The sequence below is a fragment of the Xenopus tropicalis genome, chromosome 4 (genome assembly GCF_000004195.4).
Source record: "Xenopus tropicalis strain Nigerian chromosome 4, UCB_Xtro_10.0, whole genome shotgun sequence".
Lineage (NCBI taxonomy): Eukaryota > Metazoa > Chordata > Amphibia > Anura > Pipidae > Xenopus > Xenopus tropicalis.
The window spans coordinates 83652198-83667499 of record NC_030680.2 but is presented as its reverse complement, the minus strand read 5'-3'; the positions used below and the strand labels follow the sequence as shown (position 1 = coordinate 83667499).

General features: G+C 38.4%; 1 protein-coding gene across 2 annotated transcripts in view; it reads left to right on the top strand.

Annotated features, from left to right (window-relative positions):
* LOC100498117 (interleukin-12 receptor subunit beta-2) overlaps positions 1 to 15302 on the top strand; it is a 47774-nt gene that overhangs the window by 10088 nt on the left and 22384 nt on the right. For both annotated transcript variants that reach the window (XM_031900879.1, XM_031900878.1), the window contains exons 3-8: positions 461 to 739; positions 2084 to 2207; positions 10481 to 10647; positions 12433 to 12575; positions 13359 to 13503; positions 14005 to 14087. In XM_031900879.1, the coding sequence (XP_031756739.1) occupies positions 461 to 739; positions 2084 to 2207; positions 10481 to 10647; positions 12433 to 12575; positions 13359 to 13503; positions 14005 to 14087 (941 nt within the window). The remainder of the gene's footprint in view (positions 1 to 460; positions 740 to 2083; positions 2208 to 10480; positions 10648 to 12432; positions 12576 to 13358; positions 13504 to 14004; positions 14088 to 15302) is intronic.

Sequence of the window (15302 nt, the reverse complement as noted above, 5' to 3'; positions counted from 1 at the left end):
TCCTGCTGAAAATCCTGCTGAACACACTTGTTTAATTTATACATTCACCATCTATCTTCTTTTGCAGTATAGGAGAGTATGACCTAGATTTCCCACCAAGAACCAAAAAACTAGGTGAAAAATTACATTTTCTGATGTTAGTAACAGCAACATACCTCAGTTTGAATCATCGTTCACAAACCTCTAACTCTACATGTTTTGCACAGCAATCCATGTGCTACAAAACTGTTGATTTCTGCTTCTGTAATTGTGAAACTGATTGGAATTAGTCTTCTCATAACGTTTACCGCTTTTATGACAGCTCTGTGGTGCAACATCTGCAGCAATCATTTTTGAAATTTGTATGGATAACTAAACCAGAAAAAATATATTATACAGCCTCTACCTAGTAGTACATCAACTGTAGTTAGTACGTGTGAACTATAAATAACATATACAATTTTCTGATCCTTTTTTATAGGTTTCATTAGCTGCTCTGGACAGGTCATCATTAAACCCTCTGTGGTTGTCCCAGTACAAACAAACGTATCTATAACGTGTGTATCTGAAATGAAAGACTGTCTGAAACCAGGACCAATATCAGTTTTACTAAATAACAAATCAATAAAAACAGACTGGATGAATCAGACATCTGCTGGAGTCTACCTCTTTAATGTCAGCCAATCTTACTCTATCTACTGCTCTATCAGCTGTAGTGGGAAAAATCATGCAATATGCTGGAAAGATTTAAAAGTTGGATGTAAGTTGGATGTAGCCTGGTAAAAAAAAGAAAAAAAAAGTTATGATATACAGTAATTATTTTTAAATTTGGTATAAGAATTTGGTGTCATATGCAAACGTGATTAAAAATGAAACATGCAAAGCAAAGTAAACTACACACTTCAACTTGAAACTGTGCAAGATTTTCCACAACCCTAGGAAAGATGGATGAAGATTACTGCACAACCCCTTGCAATGTACAATACATAGTTCTATAGGGAGAACAAGCACAGGAAGGTCATTAGCCTGTTTTGCAGTGTACATTCTCCGACAGTAGTAATACTACTATTACTGTATGTTTTATTCTGTTGCTCCCAACCTATATTTAAAAACCATAAGATATTTCCCCTTTATTTTTATCACTTGTCTCTTCTGGGAAAACCCAGTTTCTCTCCCTTCCTCTTTTTTTTACAGTAGTGTAATGCAATAAAACTTTTCAGGTAGGAGGAAATGTATGCCTGTAACAGCAATTGCTGTTGATTGACAAATAGGTAAAAGGTTTAACCCTCTGAAGAAATTATATGGTAGCTGTGGTGCTGAAGCTTAGTTAAGGAAATTATACTTTTGTTCCTTTCTTTTAAAGGGTTGGTTCACCTTTAGGGCCGTGACAGATGGGAGATTAGAAAGTAGTTTTACCAGTTTGTTCCAAAGAATCAAATACAATGACAGAGAGGACCATTTTCTTGGTTGGAGCAAATGCTATGTAAAGGAGAAAGTATATTTTGGTTTACATGTGTCAGCTGTATATGTTTTTTTTTTAATCACAACAGTTTTAGAAAGTGTTTGATCACAATATCGCCTACATGCAAAATACAAGGCCCCTAACAAATTGGTTTGCTGGTAATGGAAGAATTTGAGTGCACACAGCCCTGACCTCAACCCAGCTGATTTCCTGAACAACTGTGGGATCATTTGAAATGATGACTGTGAGTCGGTGCTCACACCACCCAATATCAGTGCCAAACCTTACTAATGCTCTTGTGGCTAAATGGATCAAATCCCACCAAAATCTAGTGTGAAGACTTCTCAGAGTATGTAAGGGCTGATTTACAGAATGAGTGCAAAATGTAAACAACTGGAACAATTTGGCATGTGGTTAAACTGAAATGAAATAGAATTCACATTGTAATGATGTCTGCTGAGTTATGCACTGGATACTTTAGGTAAAAATGTACTAATTATATAAAAATATACATAAGTATTAGAACATTGTTGCAAATCCTTATCAGGGTAAATGTGCATGTGCATAATATGCTTCCTATGCTTAAAACAAATGTATGAATTTTGATATATGAGGTAACAGTGGTATGTTTTTTTATTGCAGATCCCCCAGATCCTGCCATTAATTTAACTTGTTTATATGATGAAAATTCTGGCATAATGACCTGTAGTTTGAAAAAAGGATGGGAGACACATATAAGCACTAAATATACAGTACACATTAAAAAGTATGTATGGCTAATTGATCCTTTTATGTTTATATGTGTGTGATGAGTTTAATATCAAGAAGAAAGAAAATCGCAGCTTAAAGGGGACATGTCACCCAGACATAAAAAGCTCTATAATAAAAGTCATTTTCAAATTAAACAGGAATCCCACGTTCCTTTTTTTAATAACACATCCATACCCATTATAAAGGCTTTTAAAAATCCCAGCTTTCAATTATATATTGCTTGCCCCGGCATAGAGGTGCTTCCATTTGGCATTTCCTAGATGTCATTGCCCATTGCACAATAGAAAGCAATTTGAAATGATTTCTTATGGTTACAGGTCCCCTTTAAGTCTTACTTATTATGTTCACCAACTTTATTACCTTAATTAGGAAATATTACATAAAAGTTTATAGGCATTGTGCTATGTAATTTAGCCTAATCTATTAGTTTCCTTCCTACATTGAGTTGTCCATTTTGGTACTTTTTTGCACCAGCCTGTTGGGTGCACTAGAAATTAATATATGTCTTGTCTCAAAATATACTCTAAACCAATAGGTTTGAAAATCTGATTGGCCTATGAATGAATTAGTTGTGTATATATTATCCCAGGGGTCCCCAAACTTTTTTACCCGTGAGCCACGTTCAAATGTAAAAAGGGTTGGGGAGCAACACAAGCATGATAAATGTACCTGGGGTACCAAATAAGGGCTGTGACTAGTTATTTGGTAACCTCTATGTTGACTGAAAGCATACAGGAGGCTTTGTTTGTTAGTACACATTGCTTTTATTTAATTAAAGCTTGCCTTCTAACCAAAAATTAAAAAATAAGCCCCTGCTTTGAGGCCACTGGGAGCAACATCCAAGGGGTTGGTGAGCAACATGTTGCTCGCAGGCCACTTGTTGTGGATCACAGTATTAGCCAGTCGTTATACCAAGGCCCCTGATGCTGTACTGCCACATTGCCCAGAAATATACTAGTTCTGCCATTAGTTTAAATGAATTATTTGGTAGTATAATAGAACATAGAGAACAACTTGGCAACTTAACATAAATCTGGCAGAATATTGCCAATATGAAATTTTAGATACCATGTGAAGATACTAAGAATAATTGATAAAAATATTTGTGGTCATGCGTGCTTTCAGACAATTCCATAATACAGCATGCAAATGTTAAAGGACATGTAAACCCTACAGTTTGTGTATAAGTTGGAAACATATCCCCCACCCAAACTGTAGCATTATGCATACAGTATACCCCTTCAGTTTGTCAGTGCCATTTTTCAAAAAAAAGAGGAGCTTTCACATGGCGACCATTTTGCCTCTGACATCATCAGTGACATTTACATCTTCAAACAGCACATGTGTGCTGTATATATAGTTCATACAATCAAATATGCTGCCTTACACAGGCAGAACTTACTTTGATAATAAGTCCTGCTTGGATTGAGCACTGTAATGGATAATGGTTATTATTCAGGACTTCAAAGGTTTTAGGGAGCTAATATAGATATAAATCTATGTTTATGGGCCTGCCTGTTGCTATCAGAAATGCAAGTATTCCTTTTTAGAGGGCTTAAAGAAACAGTAACATCAGAAAGATTACTATAGTTTTTTTTAAACAAAGCTGCTGTGTAGCCATCGGGGCAACCATTAGGGTGGCTCAGACCCAATCCCCAGAGCTCCAGCCGGCTGCTCTTTCCCCCTCCCCCGGCGCACGTAACTATACTGTATGTGTGCTTGGGGGAGGGGATTGCGTGGGCAGTGGGGAGGCTGCTGGAGGGGTGTGGGGCCACAACAGGAGCCCCTTTGGGGGTGTGGGGCCTCTGGGGTGGCACCACCCAATCCAACCCTGCAACCATTCAAAGGAACAAAAGCACAGGTTACATAGCAGATAACAGATAAAACCTCATGATATTCTACAGAACTTATCTGTTATCTGCTATGTAACCTGTGCCTTTTCACCTTTTTCCAGCTTGAATGGCTGACCCTGTGGCTACACAGCAAGTTATTTATATAAATTATAGTAGCATTTCTGTAGCAAACACACCAGTTTTACCAGTGCAGGGCAACAGCACATTATATTTGAATTACTTTAAAAACACTTTCATTTGTTGGTGTTACTGTTCCTTTAAGGGTATGGTTGTGAATAGATGAGTAGGGTTTGGATTATCATTTGCATAGCATGTCAATACAGCAGATTAGATATGTCTCACTTCTACTGTTAATTTTATTAATCATTAAATATTGTATGTAATGCTCCTGCAAATGTATGGCTCTGCAGTGGCATAAAATTCTATTATTTTATGGTTCTTAGCTGTGCCTTACTGTGGTGTAAGCCCCTACTGTAATCACTACATTTCCCTGTGTACATGTGGCCAATTCTCGTACCATAGGCTATGTGCCATTGGCCTAAGGGCTCCATATTTATTTTGATACAGTTTGGACCTCAAACATGAGGTATGAGATATCGTTGGTCCATTACATATAAAAAGTTGCACTTAATATGAAAATTTACAATTCAATTGTAAACAGGTTTACTGCAACAGAAAAAGATACAACATTTTTTATGTATGTACAAAGTTTATTTTGTTTGAAAAGTTTTTTTTTCTTCAAATTGAATCTCATAAATACGTGTTTACCATAAAATAACATTTTCTTATATAACTGAATCTGGCCCATAATAACTAATGCTGCTTTTTAAATCTGTATACAGTTAAGGTTATAGTTCTCTTATAAATGTATAAAAGTCATATCATTTTTTACATGCTTCCTGACAACAACAATGGAAAATTCCCACGCAGATGATTTAAAATGATATTAAATTCTTGGCCGTCATTTTTATATCTATGTAACCTGTTTTTGAGTACTTTTAACCTAGATAATGTTCAACCGCTGCAACTGAAGACTTCCTTTCTGAGTACAAAGATTAAATCATTATGACTTGAGAGGCTCTAGCTCATCAGATATGCAGGTTTTACTAAAAACAAGGCCCGATTGCTGGGTAAATTGTCATGCCAGGATCCACTTTATTTAGTAATGTTTTCCATACCATCAAGGGGGAAATATCCTGAAAATATCCTCCCAGTGGTGGCTTACTAACTAGTTACTTACTAGGGGCATTTTCAGGGTGATTTTCCCTGAAAATCAAGGCAGCTAACCAGTTATGGCCCTTTTAATAGCAGCATCATAACCTCCAGGGCTTCTTGCAGCTTTTTTGGCAACTGATCTTTCTGCATGGGGTTAAAGCTGCAGACCTACTAGCTAAGCTCAGCAGGACCCCCTCTCTAGCAATGCCTCTACCATGCTGGGCACCTAATCCAGGTTTATGGGTCCTCATCTATCACACTCCTGCTGTTCCTAGTATACCCCAGGCCATTGGCTTGTCTCCTACAGGTGACAAGTCTTTATGATATCACCAGCAAGAAAGGGGACAGAACTGCTCCAGAGAGAAAGAAATAGTAACTTCCCCTATGTCAACATTCTAAAGAGGCTTTACTGTGACACCAACTACATTTGCAGATACTTAGGGTAGGATATAACTTTACCAGGCATAGAAATTGTATTACAGGACGAAAAAAGTGTCAGACATTGTTTCTCATCTGCTTTCAAGCTATTACTTTCCAGACTGATTCACCAAATCTGCTTGAAACTGCACTTTCAGCCATATTGGTTTCTTGTAAGCTCGCAGATAACAAGTATGCTATTTGTGGTAAAGGTGTTAACAGTATCAGTTTGTTACAATGGTTATGAGGTGCATTTTCATTTATAGCATACACATCATTTACTGAATGAATCTTTTATAGCTGTGGTCACATAAGCTATAGCCACAAAACCATTCCCACTTAACAATCCATTCAGTTATGTTTAACAACAAAGAATAGCAATGTTTTAATACTATATGGTATGTGTGAGGCTGCCTTCTATTTTTAATGCTCTAAAAAGACTCCCGGCATTTTTAAATTGTATGAACATGAATACAAACATATTTATTTACTCAAATTATATTAAATTTCATACAACAATTCACGCGTCTGAGTTCAAATAAACCAGAGAAATGTAAAGATACATTCTAAAACAGTGTTCTAGCAGAGAAGCAGGAAGTGCAAAATCTGGGGCATAGTTATTTATTTAGCCAGAGAAATACTAGCCAACTGTAGATTATGATCCAACTTTGCTATGAACCTTAGTACTTTGCTACTATGTTGTTACTATGCTGCCTGAGTGTGCCATACTTTGCCTGCCCTATACTGACCGTGTGTGCCATACTCTGCCTGCCCTATGCTGCCTGAGTGTGCCATACTCTGCCTGCATTTGAAAATAGTTATTATATGGTGCTTATGGTGTGTAATTATAACCTGGGGGTTGCGTGTGCAATCCACAAGGGAGGGTGGGGCATATGGATTTAGGGCTATGTCTTAATATGACATAATATAATTCTTTCACAAATGAAGAGTGATATCCCTACAGTGAGAACCGACTATTTGGGTTTTTCCTGCGCTACTACCATTAATGTGGTTATGGTCTTAAAAGCTCTTGTGATAACATGGGTGTGGTTTGAAGTGGTGCAGTTTAAAAAGAAGAGCGGTCAAACTGAGGGGCGGAAAAATTCCAACCCTCAGTACAACATAAGTTGGACAGCACTGTACAAGGTAATATAAAATGATTCAGTTTGAGTCTGCGTAGACAGAAACAAACTCAGATGTATGGCCTGGGACTTGCAGCATATGTGTTTCTGTCCTGAAACAACAGAGCCTTATGATATTTGAACATGAAATACAAGTGGGTAAGCAAACTGGTGCTCCACTGGTATATTCAATTCCTTCTTCCTGAAAGCATGGTTGCACTGTGTACCTTGAGAAGGAGACAGCTGCTTCTATCCTGTTTTCCGCTCTGTCTGTTAGTGTACCTTCCAGCTCCCTCCTAGTGCTTTATCTGGCCTTGCCCCAGGGTCGGACTGGGCCGGCGGGAGGCTGGGAAAAACCCCTGTGGGCCCTGCGTGCCCCACCAGACCGCTCCTCCCGCTCTCCCCACCCATGTGCCTGCACTCGCCCCATCTGGAACTGCGTGTGTGTGCTTGGAAGCAGTATGCGGTCGATGTAACAAGAGCTTGCAACTGGGGTGGGGGGCCCCCAGGCAGCAGCCCTGGTGGACCCCTGGCACCCCAGTCTGACACTGCCTTGCCCACTTCTTACATACAACATACAACATATTTTATTATCACATAACCTATATTGTTTAGCAGCATCACCAAATTAATGAAAGAGGCCCTTTGTGTAACTGGATTTTTAAACTTGGTCGTTTAGTATCTGGCCAGGCAAGACATCAGGTGCACCCATTCAGGGGCCAATAAGCTGCAGACTTTCTCTGCAGGGACTGAGTTGACAGCTTTTATTGGTCCATGTATGGCCACATGAATTTATATTCAAGCAAGCAAGCTATAATTAGGATGTTATTGGGGATATGAGAGCTTTGATATGTTCTAACTTCGACATCAAGGCTGGCACAAGGGTTGGCAGAAAAGGAATGTGCCTAGGGTGCAATTGTGTTAGGCACCTGCCTCTACCTGCCTACCCCTAGTCCGGAACCTCTTCCCCCCACCACCTGCTCCTCACATAACCCTGTTCCCCACCATGCCATCTCCGTGTATGTATTCCCACCCCATGTGAACTAGGCCTTCATGCTGCAAAAGGTTGAGGTGGCCAGGAGTACTGGGCAGACTCACTTCCTGCAGTTGGCTGCATGGTTGAGGTGATATAGAAAAAGTTGCCATTGATTTTAAAATTTCTCATTGTTTACTGTTTTTAAAAGTTTTAAAAACTGTAAAAATATTATTGTATATGAAATAAAGTCTGCAGCACCTCCTAGTGTATATTTTCTAAAGTACCAAAAATGACACAAACTCAAAATATAGTTTATTGTATTATGTAAATTATGTATTATTATCTTAAAGTCATTTAGATTTTAGATGCATAGGAGAATATATATTTTATTCTACCTTTAACCATTATAGACATGATGAGTCATTCATATCTAAATTAAAAACAACCTTTTACATAGTTACATAGGGTTGAAAAAAGACCAGAGTCCATCAAGTTCAACCCTTACAAGTTAACCCAGCACACACAACCTATACTTACCAATCTATACTATCACATACATAAACTATATATACAACCACTTATACTAACTGTAAATATTAGTATCACAATAGCCTTGGACACTATACTTGTTCAAGAACTCATCCAGGCCCCTCTTAAAGGCATTAACAGAATCTGCCATCACAACATCACTAGGAAGGGCATTCCACAACCTCACTGCCCTTACCGTGAAAAACCACCTGCGCTGCTTCAAATGGAAGCTCCGTTCCTCTAATCTAAAAGGGGGGGGGCCTCTGGTGCGTTGATCGCACCAGAGGCAAAGTAATCATGTCCCCTCGCAAGCGCCTCTTTTCCAGAGAAAACAACCCCAACCTCATAGCTTAAATCTTCCATCCCCTTTACCAGTTTAGTTGCACGTCTCTGCACTCTCTCCAGCTCATTTATATCATTCTTAAAGACTGGAGCCCAAAACTGCACTGCATACTCAAGGTGAGGCCTTACCAGAGACCTATAAAAAGGTAAAATTAAAATTTTGTGCGCTGGGTAGTATGAATGAGTAAATGATACAATGTCATAGATATGTTTTTATTTTTTTTTTATCTCCTTCATGTTTCTTGTGTAAACAAATCATGAGGCTACAGGGTCGTAATATATAAGTGAGATTAGACCAATGACTGAGCTAGAATCCCTATACTAGGAGAAAACAGAGAAACTATATACAGTACATTGTTTTCAAACAATGGTAAAGATTTACCACTACACTTTTTTATTAGCAATTTATAATGATCTTTGTTACCATAGTAAAAAAAAATTAAAGATAGTCCTGCATTTACCATTCTTTTTCAGCAGGTTTTACTGATTGAAAAAAATAAATGAAAATATCTTTGGTTTGCCTGAATCTCCCATAGACCTGCGTGATATATTTCACTGCAACTCCATATTAAACCTGACATTTAGAATATTACTGGTTTTTATTTTCAGCAATGCAGGTTTCAAATAATCAGTATAACAAATACAGTCACTTTTTAAGTTGAAGGTCGACCCTTACTCATCCAGAAGTTTAATAAGGTCCACAATACAGCTATTAGTTTGCTATGCTTAGCTGGACTCTTTAGTCAAATAGTAATAACACCAAAGAGCCTATTCATTTATGCCTCCCTCTGCAGCCCATATAATGTCCATAAACTACAGAGATTTTCCTGAATGTCTGAAAAATGGTAAATAAATGTGATAAAAATTCAAACTGCCATGGAAGTGCTACATTTTCCCATGAATTTGACCTTTTAAAGAATCCTACCATTTTACAATTTGATGATAGTGACCCGTGAACATTTTCTTTTACACACAATAACAGACTGAAGGCAGAGGGATAGGGTAAAAGACCCAATCCCTTCAAAAAGCTAAGAAAAATACAAAATGGCGTTATAACCTGCTTTTAAGGGGGAAATACTAAACTAAAAATAATCCTTAAAAAAGAGAGAATCCTAACATATATTATACACATTCGTTAAGTAAATAACATATTTGCTACACATTTATACCTAAGAATCGTGATGATTGAAGGTGCTAAATAGTTTGTGTGGTTGTGTAGTGTTTCCAGTAGAAACCAAGAAGTGTTAGTTTTCATCTAACTTGTAGTAGACTATTCAAAGGTTTTTGCTTGCCATTGGTAATAAATAAGTACAGTTTTGTGGGGTAGTGTCACAAAAAAAATATCCAAATGAAAGCAACCTATATAGTATTAGATACTAAGTTGATCCAAGGACTGATCCTATTGCATAAAAAAAAATTTCCTCTTTCTTCAGCTAGGTTGAACTCTTTTGTATCCTGTCTTCTGCTCTGTCTGTTAGTGTACCTTCCAGCTCCCTCCTAGTCCTTTATCTGGCCTTGCCCCAGGGTCGGACTGGGCCGGTGGGAGACTGGGAAAAACCCCTATGGGCTCCAGCCCTAGTGGGCCCTGTGTGCCCCACCAGGCCATGATCTTTTTTTTTAACCTAAATTACTATGTCTGAGAATATCAGGTTTCTTTAAGCAGTTATCAGAGAAACCCTACCTTCCTCACATAAAGTGTGTTGGGTATATTACAGTTTGTATCTGCAATAATCTCTGCACTAGAATGTTTTGCTCCCTTATCAGCTCATGATTACTATAATTTGTTCAACTCACTTATTGTTGTTTGTCCTTTAAGTCTTCAGACAGATGAATATCGCCAAATACAATTAAATCGCGGACTATACAATGTGACAATTCAAGTGAATAAATCATGTGACAAATCATTTGAAGTTTACGTTGAAGCCAGAAATAACTTGGGGCAGTCCAAATCAGATACTCAGCATATTCAACTGAGCAATATAGGTAAAATATATAAAATACTACTGAAAATATTTCTATTACTTTCTTCCCTGGCAATTACTAAAGAAATTTGTATATATACAATACTGTGTAGCACTATTATGACAGTATAAGGCCACACCAGGGGCTTTCACTTAGGCCTGGGCCCTCTCTTTGTAGTGCGAGGATTATCAGAAAGGTTGTGGTGTAAATTAAGATGAGAAGTAATGGCGCCAGGAATTCTTTAGAAGGTTTATTTATTTATGCAGCAACTGAAGAATAACATCTCACTACACTGTTTGAGTATTACAGTGGTGACAGTGAATGTAATAACATAAGCAATCAGGCAAAATTAATATTTTTAATTGCAGAAAACAACACAATATAACTTTTAACAAAGAATATGAGCAATGCTCTATGGTCTCACCCAGCCAGATCTACTGATGGACACTGCCTGTAGAATGGGAATCCTCTCTATAAGAAACACCTTCCTTATCACTAAGGCCCCTATTCTGGGTTGCCAGGCATCCACCTGTGTACAACCAGGCAAAACCCGCTGACCTCCTGTTGGAGCTTTGGGCTGCTCGGGCTACCCTGACTGGCACTAAGTGGGTGCTGACCCACTCCTACAACACAAGCTGGCTAATTCTTACTAAGAACTAAGAGAGGATGCCCTTGGGGTCTTACCCTCTATGCAGGTAAACAATTGGTTCTTTCCCAATGGCTGTCTGTAGCAGTCCCTGTAGCTACCAAAAAAACCCAGGAAGTAAAAGTCCTTTTCTCTAAAAATCTGGAAGAAACCATTCTTTCCCCTGAGACAGAGGATGTTGGTCTCTCAAACTATTCACAGATAGGATGAACTAAAGATACAGTGACACCTACTGGTAAGGTGTCAAATAGCTTACCAATTTAATTAGGTCAGCAGAACATTTAATTTCAGTATTTGGTAAATGCAACCCTAAGGGGCACATTTACTAACCCACGAACGGGCCGAATGCGTCCGATTGCGTTTTTTTCGTAATGATCGGTAATTTTGCGATTTTTTCGGCGTCTTTACGATTTTTGCGTAAAAACACGAGTTTTTCGTAGCGTTAAAACTTGCGCGAAACGTCGCGCCTTTTAAGTTTTAACGCTACGAAAAAGGCGCGACTTTGCGCGCAAGTGTTAACGCTACGAAAAAATCGCGACTTTGCGCAACTTTCGTAAAGACGCCGAAAAACTCGCGTTTTTTACGCAAAAATTGTAAAGACGCCGAAAAAAATAGCAAAAAATACGAAAAAGTCGCAAAATGTTCGTTTCCAATCGGAATTTTTCCAATTCGGATTCGAAATCGTGTCTTAGTAAATCAGCCACTAAGGGTTACACTATATCTGCTTTTACCTCAAATACCAAGATAGGTGGTTACAATAGAAGGGAATAGAAGGGAGTCTCACCATTGGGAAATAGGTACCATCTGTTTTGCACCATATTTCAGGAATATGTTCTTGCAAGACTAGAGTGGGTGATATACAGTAAGTTAAATATGAAATGCTTTGTATTTTTAACATCAAAGATTATAGGCTTTCGCGGGGGGGGGTTCGCGCATGCGCACGGGGGGGGCGTTCGCGCATGCGCACTGGGGGGGGGGGGGCGACCGACAGGGGCGGCCTCGGGGCACCCAAAACAGAAATCCGGCCCTGACTTTGCATACTGCACTTGCATTTGTGAGTAACTTAGTCAGTTGATCAAAGCAGAAATCTCATTAGCTCAGCAATCAGAAAGTAAGTAAGGTTTACTAAACTCATTTAATTTCTCTATGTACCTTTACAGTGGTTCCTGTCAGACCTGCCATCAAGATTCAAGTCCTTAACACACATTTTGAAGTCACTGTCTACTGGAAAAAGCAAACATTATCACATTTACACTACTGTGAATTGGCATACAGAGCTAAGAAACAGCCAATGTGGACTTTGGTGGGTACCCTGTTTGGCAGAGAAATCAGTTTCATTCTCGCAGAGCTCTTGCTAAAGATTTTCTTTGCTTACAATCACCAATAATGCATAGGTGTAGATGTAGAAACATTTCCTACTTTAATATACTGTACTTTGTATGTGAATGTTTTTCTAAGCCTGGATATAAAAATTGTTTTTAATTTCTGTCTAAAGGTGACAAAGCACCAGCATAGATTTAGCTTGACTTAACCTTAACAAAGATTAAATAAATTCATAACTAAGATAGCATGGGATTCTTTCTTAAAAATGTGAACACTGGTTTAATACAATATGGACCATGGATACCTGTAATGTGCCCTAGATCTGTTTTACTTGGATCTGAAGTTAACAAAAGACAATTATAAATTTGTCATGCAGGCATTGGACATTTACCCAACCCTAGATCTATGGTTATCGAATAAATTCTGGAAATGTATAGCACTGACCATACATTAACATTTTTCACAGAATAACAAAGAAGAGTTTAGGTGCCATGTAAAAAAATATATAGTATTTTAAAACTTTTGTTAGTGTCAGAAAGGGGCAGGATCATGTTTGTTAAGCAAATAGTATTCAGCCTCTGTGACCCTACCTGTTGCTGTGCTATTACTACAACTTTTTTATTTTCCAAAACAGTGTAAATATATTTATTTTTTTTCTAGTAACATAACCCAGGATAACATTAAGCTAATTGGCTAATGCTTTACTGCTTCTGTAACCGTGAACACTTCTTGTGCCAAATTGATACTCAATATTTACCATTAGGTGAATGAACAAACACTCAACAACTCAAATATCCTTATAATGAAGAATAATTCAGAAGCGAAAGATCTGAGAGTCCGATGCAGAGAAGAGAGAGGACAAAGTTACTGGAGTAGCTGGAGTGATGCCACAGAAATTCCACAGATAGGTACAGTATTAGAGATAAAGGAAGGGAACTGCTTTTAGTTTGTTGCGCAGAAACATTTGTACCTGTAATTAGAAATATAGAATTCTTGGTTCATTGGTGTGGCATAGCACAAAGCCTTTCTCCATATAATGTTTAACAACAACATATTTAGGATCATCCTGAAGAATTACATAACTCATTTTGGCCTGTGGGGACCTACATAAATAGATTGTTTATTGCTACTGAATGGTATAAAATATAAGTTTTGGATCAGTTATCTGAAAACCCTTAATCCAGAAAGCTTGATCAAATAATTTTAAATTTTAAAACATTTGTTTTTTCTCTGTAATTATTTTGGAAAACAGGTCCCATACCTATATTGCATTTGTGGGGCCCAGGCTATCACTAAAGTAAAAGAGTTATATATTATATCTGTAGAATTATTACACAAATTGTGCATTTCTGATGGAAAAGGTTGCTTTGGAACATGAAGAGTAATATATGTTTATTCTCTTGAGATAGCGCCCATGGAAATGTTTGATGTTTGGAGATCGCTTGGTCCAGTGCACTCCAATGGAACTCAGGAAGTTACAGTATTTATAAAGGTAAAAAGTCAATTTAAATATTCTTTCATTACACTACAGCATAAATAGTTTAGTTGGAATTCTTTAAATATACTGCTTAAATGTAGAGTGCAGAGATTTTAAGATGCCTTAATTACTGATATATATACAGTGGCTTGCAAAAGTATTTGGCCCCCTTGAACTTTTCCACATTTTGTCACATTACAGCCACAAACATGAATCAATTTTATGAAAGACCAATACAAAGTGGTGTACACGTGAGAAGTGGAACGAAAATCATACATGATTCCAAATATTTTTTACAAATAAATAACTGCAAAGTGGGGTGTGCGTAATTATTCAGCCCCCTGAGTCAATACTTTGTAGAACCACCTTTTGCTGCAATTACAGCTGCCATTCTTTTAGGGTATGTCTCTACCAGCTTTGCACATCTACAGACTGAAAACCTTGCCCATTCTTCTTTGCAAAACAGCTCCAGCTCAGTCAGATTAGATGGACAGCATTTGTGAACAGCAGTTTTCAGATCTTGCCACAGATTCTCCATTGGATTTAGATCTGGACTTTGACTGGGCCATTCTAACACATGGATATGTTTTGTTTTAAACCATTCCATCCTGGCTTTATGTTTAGGGTCGTTGTCCTGCTGGAAGGTGAACCTCCGCCCCAGTCTCAAATCTTTTGCAGACTCCAAGAGGTTTTCTTCCAAGATTGCCCTGTATTTGGCTCCATCCATCTTCCCATCAACTCTGACTAGCTTCCCTGTGCCTGCTGAAGAGAAGCACCCCCAGAGCATGATGCTGCCACCACCATATTTGACAGTGGGGATGGTGTGTTCAGAGTGATGTGCAGTGTTAGTTTTCCGCCACACATAGTGTTTTGCATTTTGCCCAAAAAGTTCCATTTTGGTCTCATCTGACCAGAGCACCTTCTTCCACATGTTTGCTGTGTCCCCCACATGGCTTGTGGCAAACTGCAAACGGACTTCTTATGGTTTTCTGTTAACAATGGCTTTCTTCTTGCCACTCTTCCATAAAGGCCAACTTTGTGCAGTGCACGACTAATTGTTGTCCTATGGACAGATTCCCCCACCTGAGCTGTAGATCTCTGCAGCTCGTTCAGAGTCACCATGGGCCTCTTGGCTGCATTTCTGATCAGCACTCTCCTTGGTCGGCCTGTGAGTTTAGGTGGACGGCCTTGTCTTGGTAGGTTTACAGTTGTGCCATATTCCTTCCATTT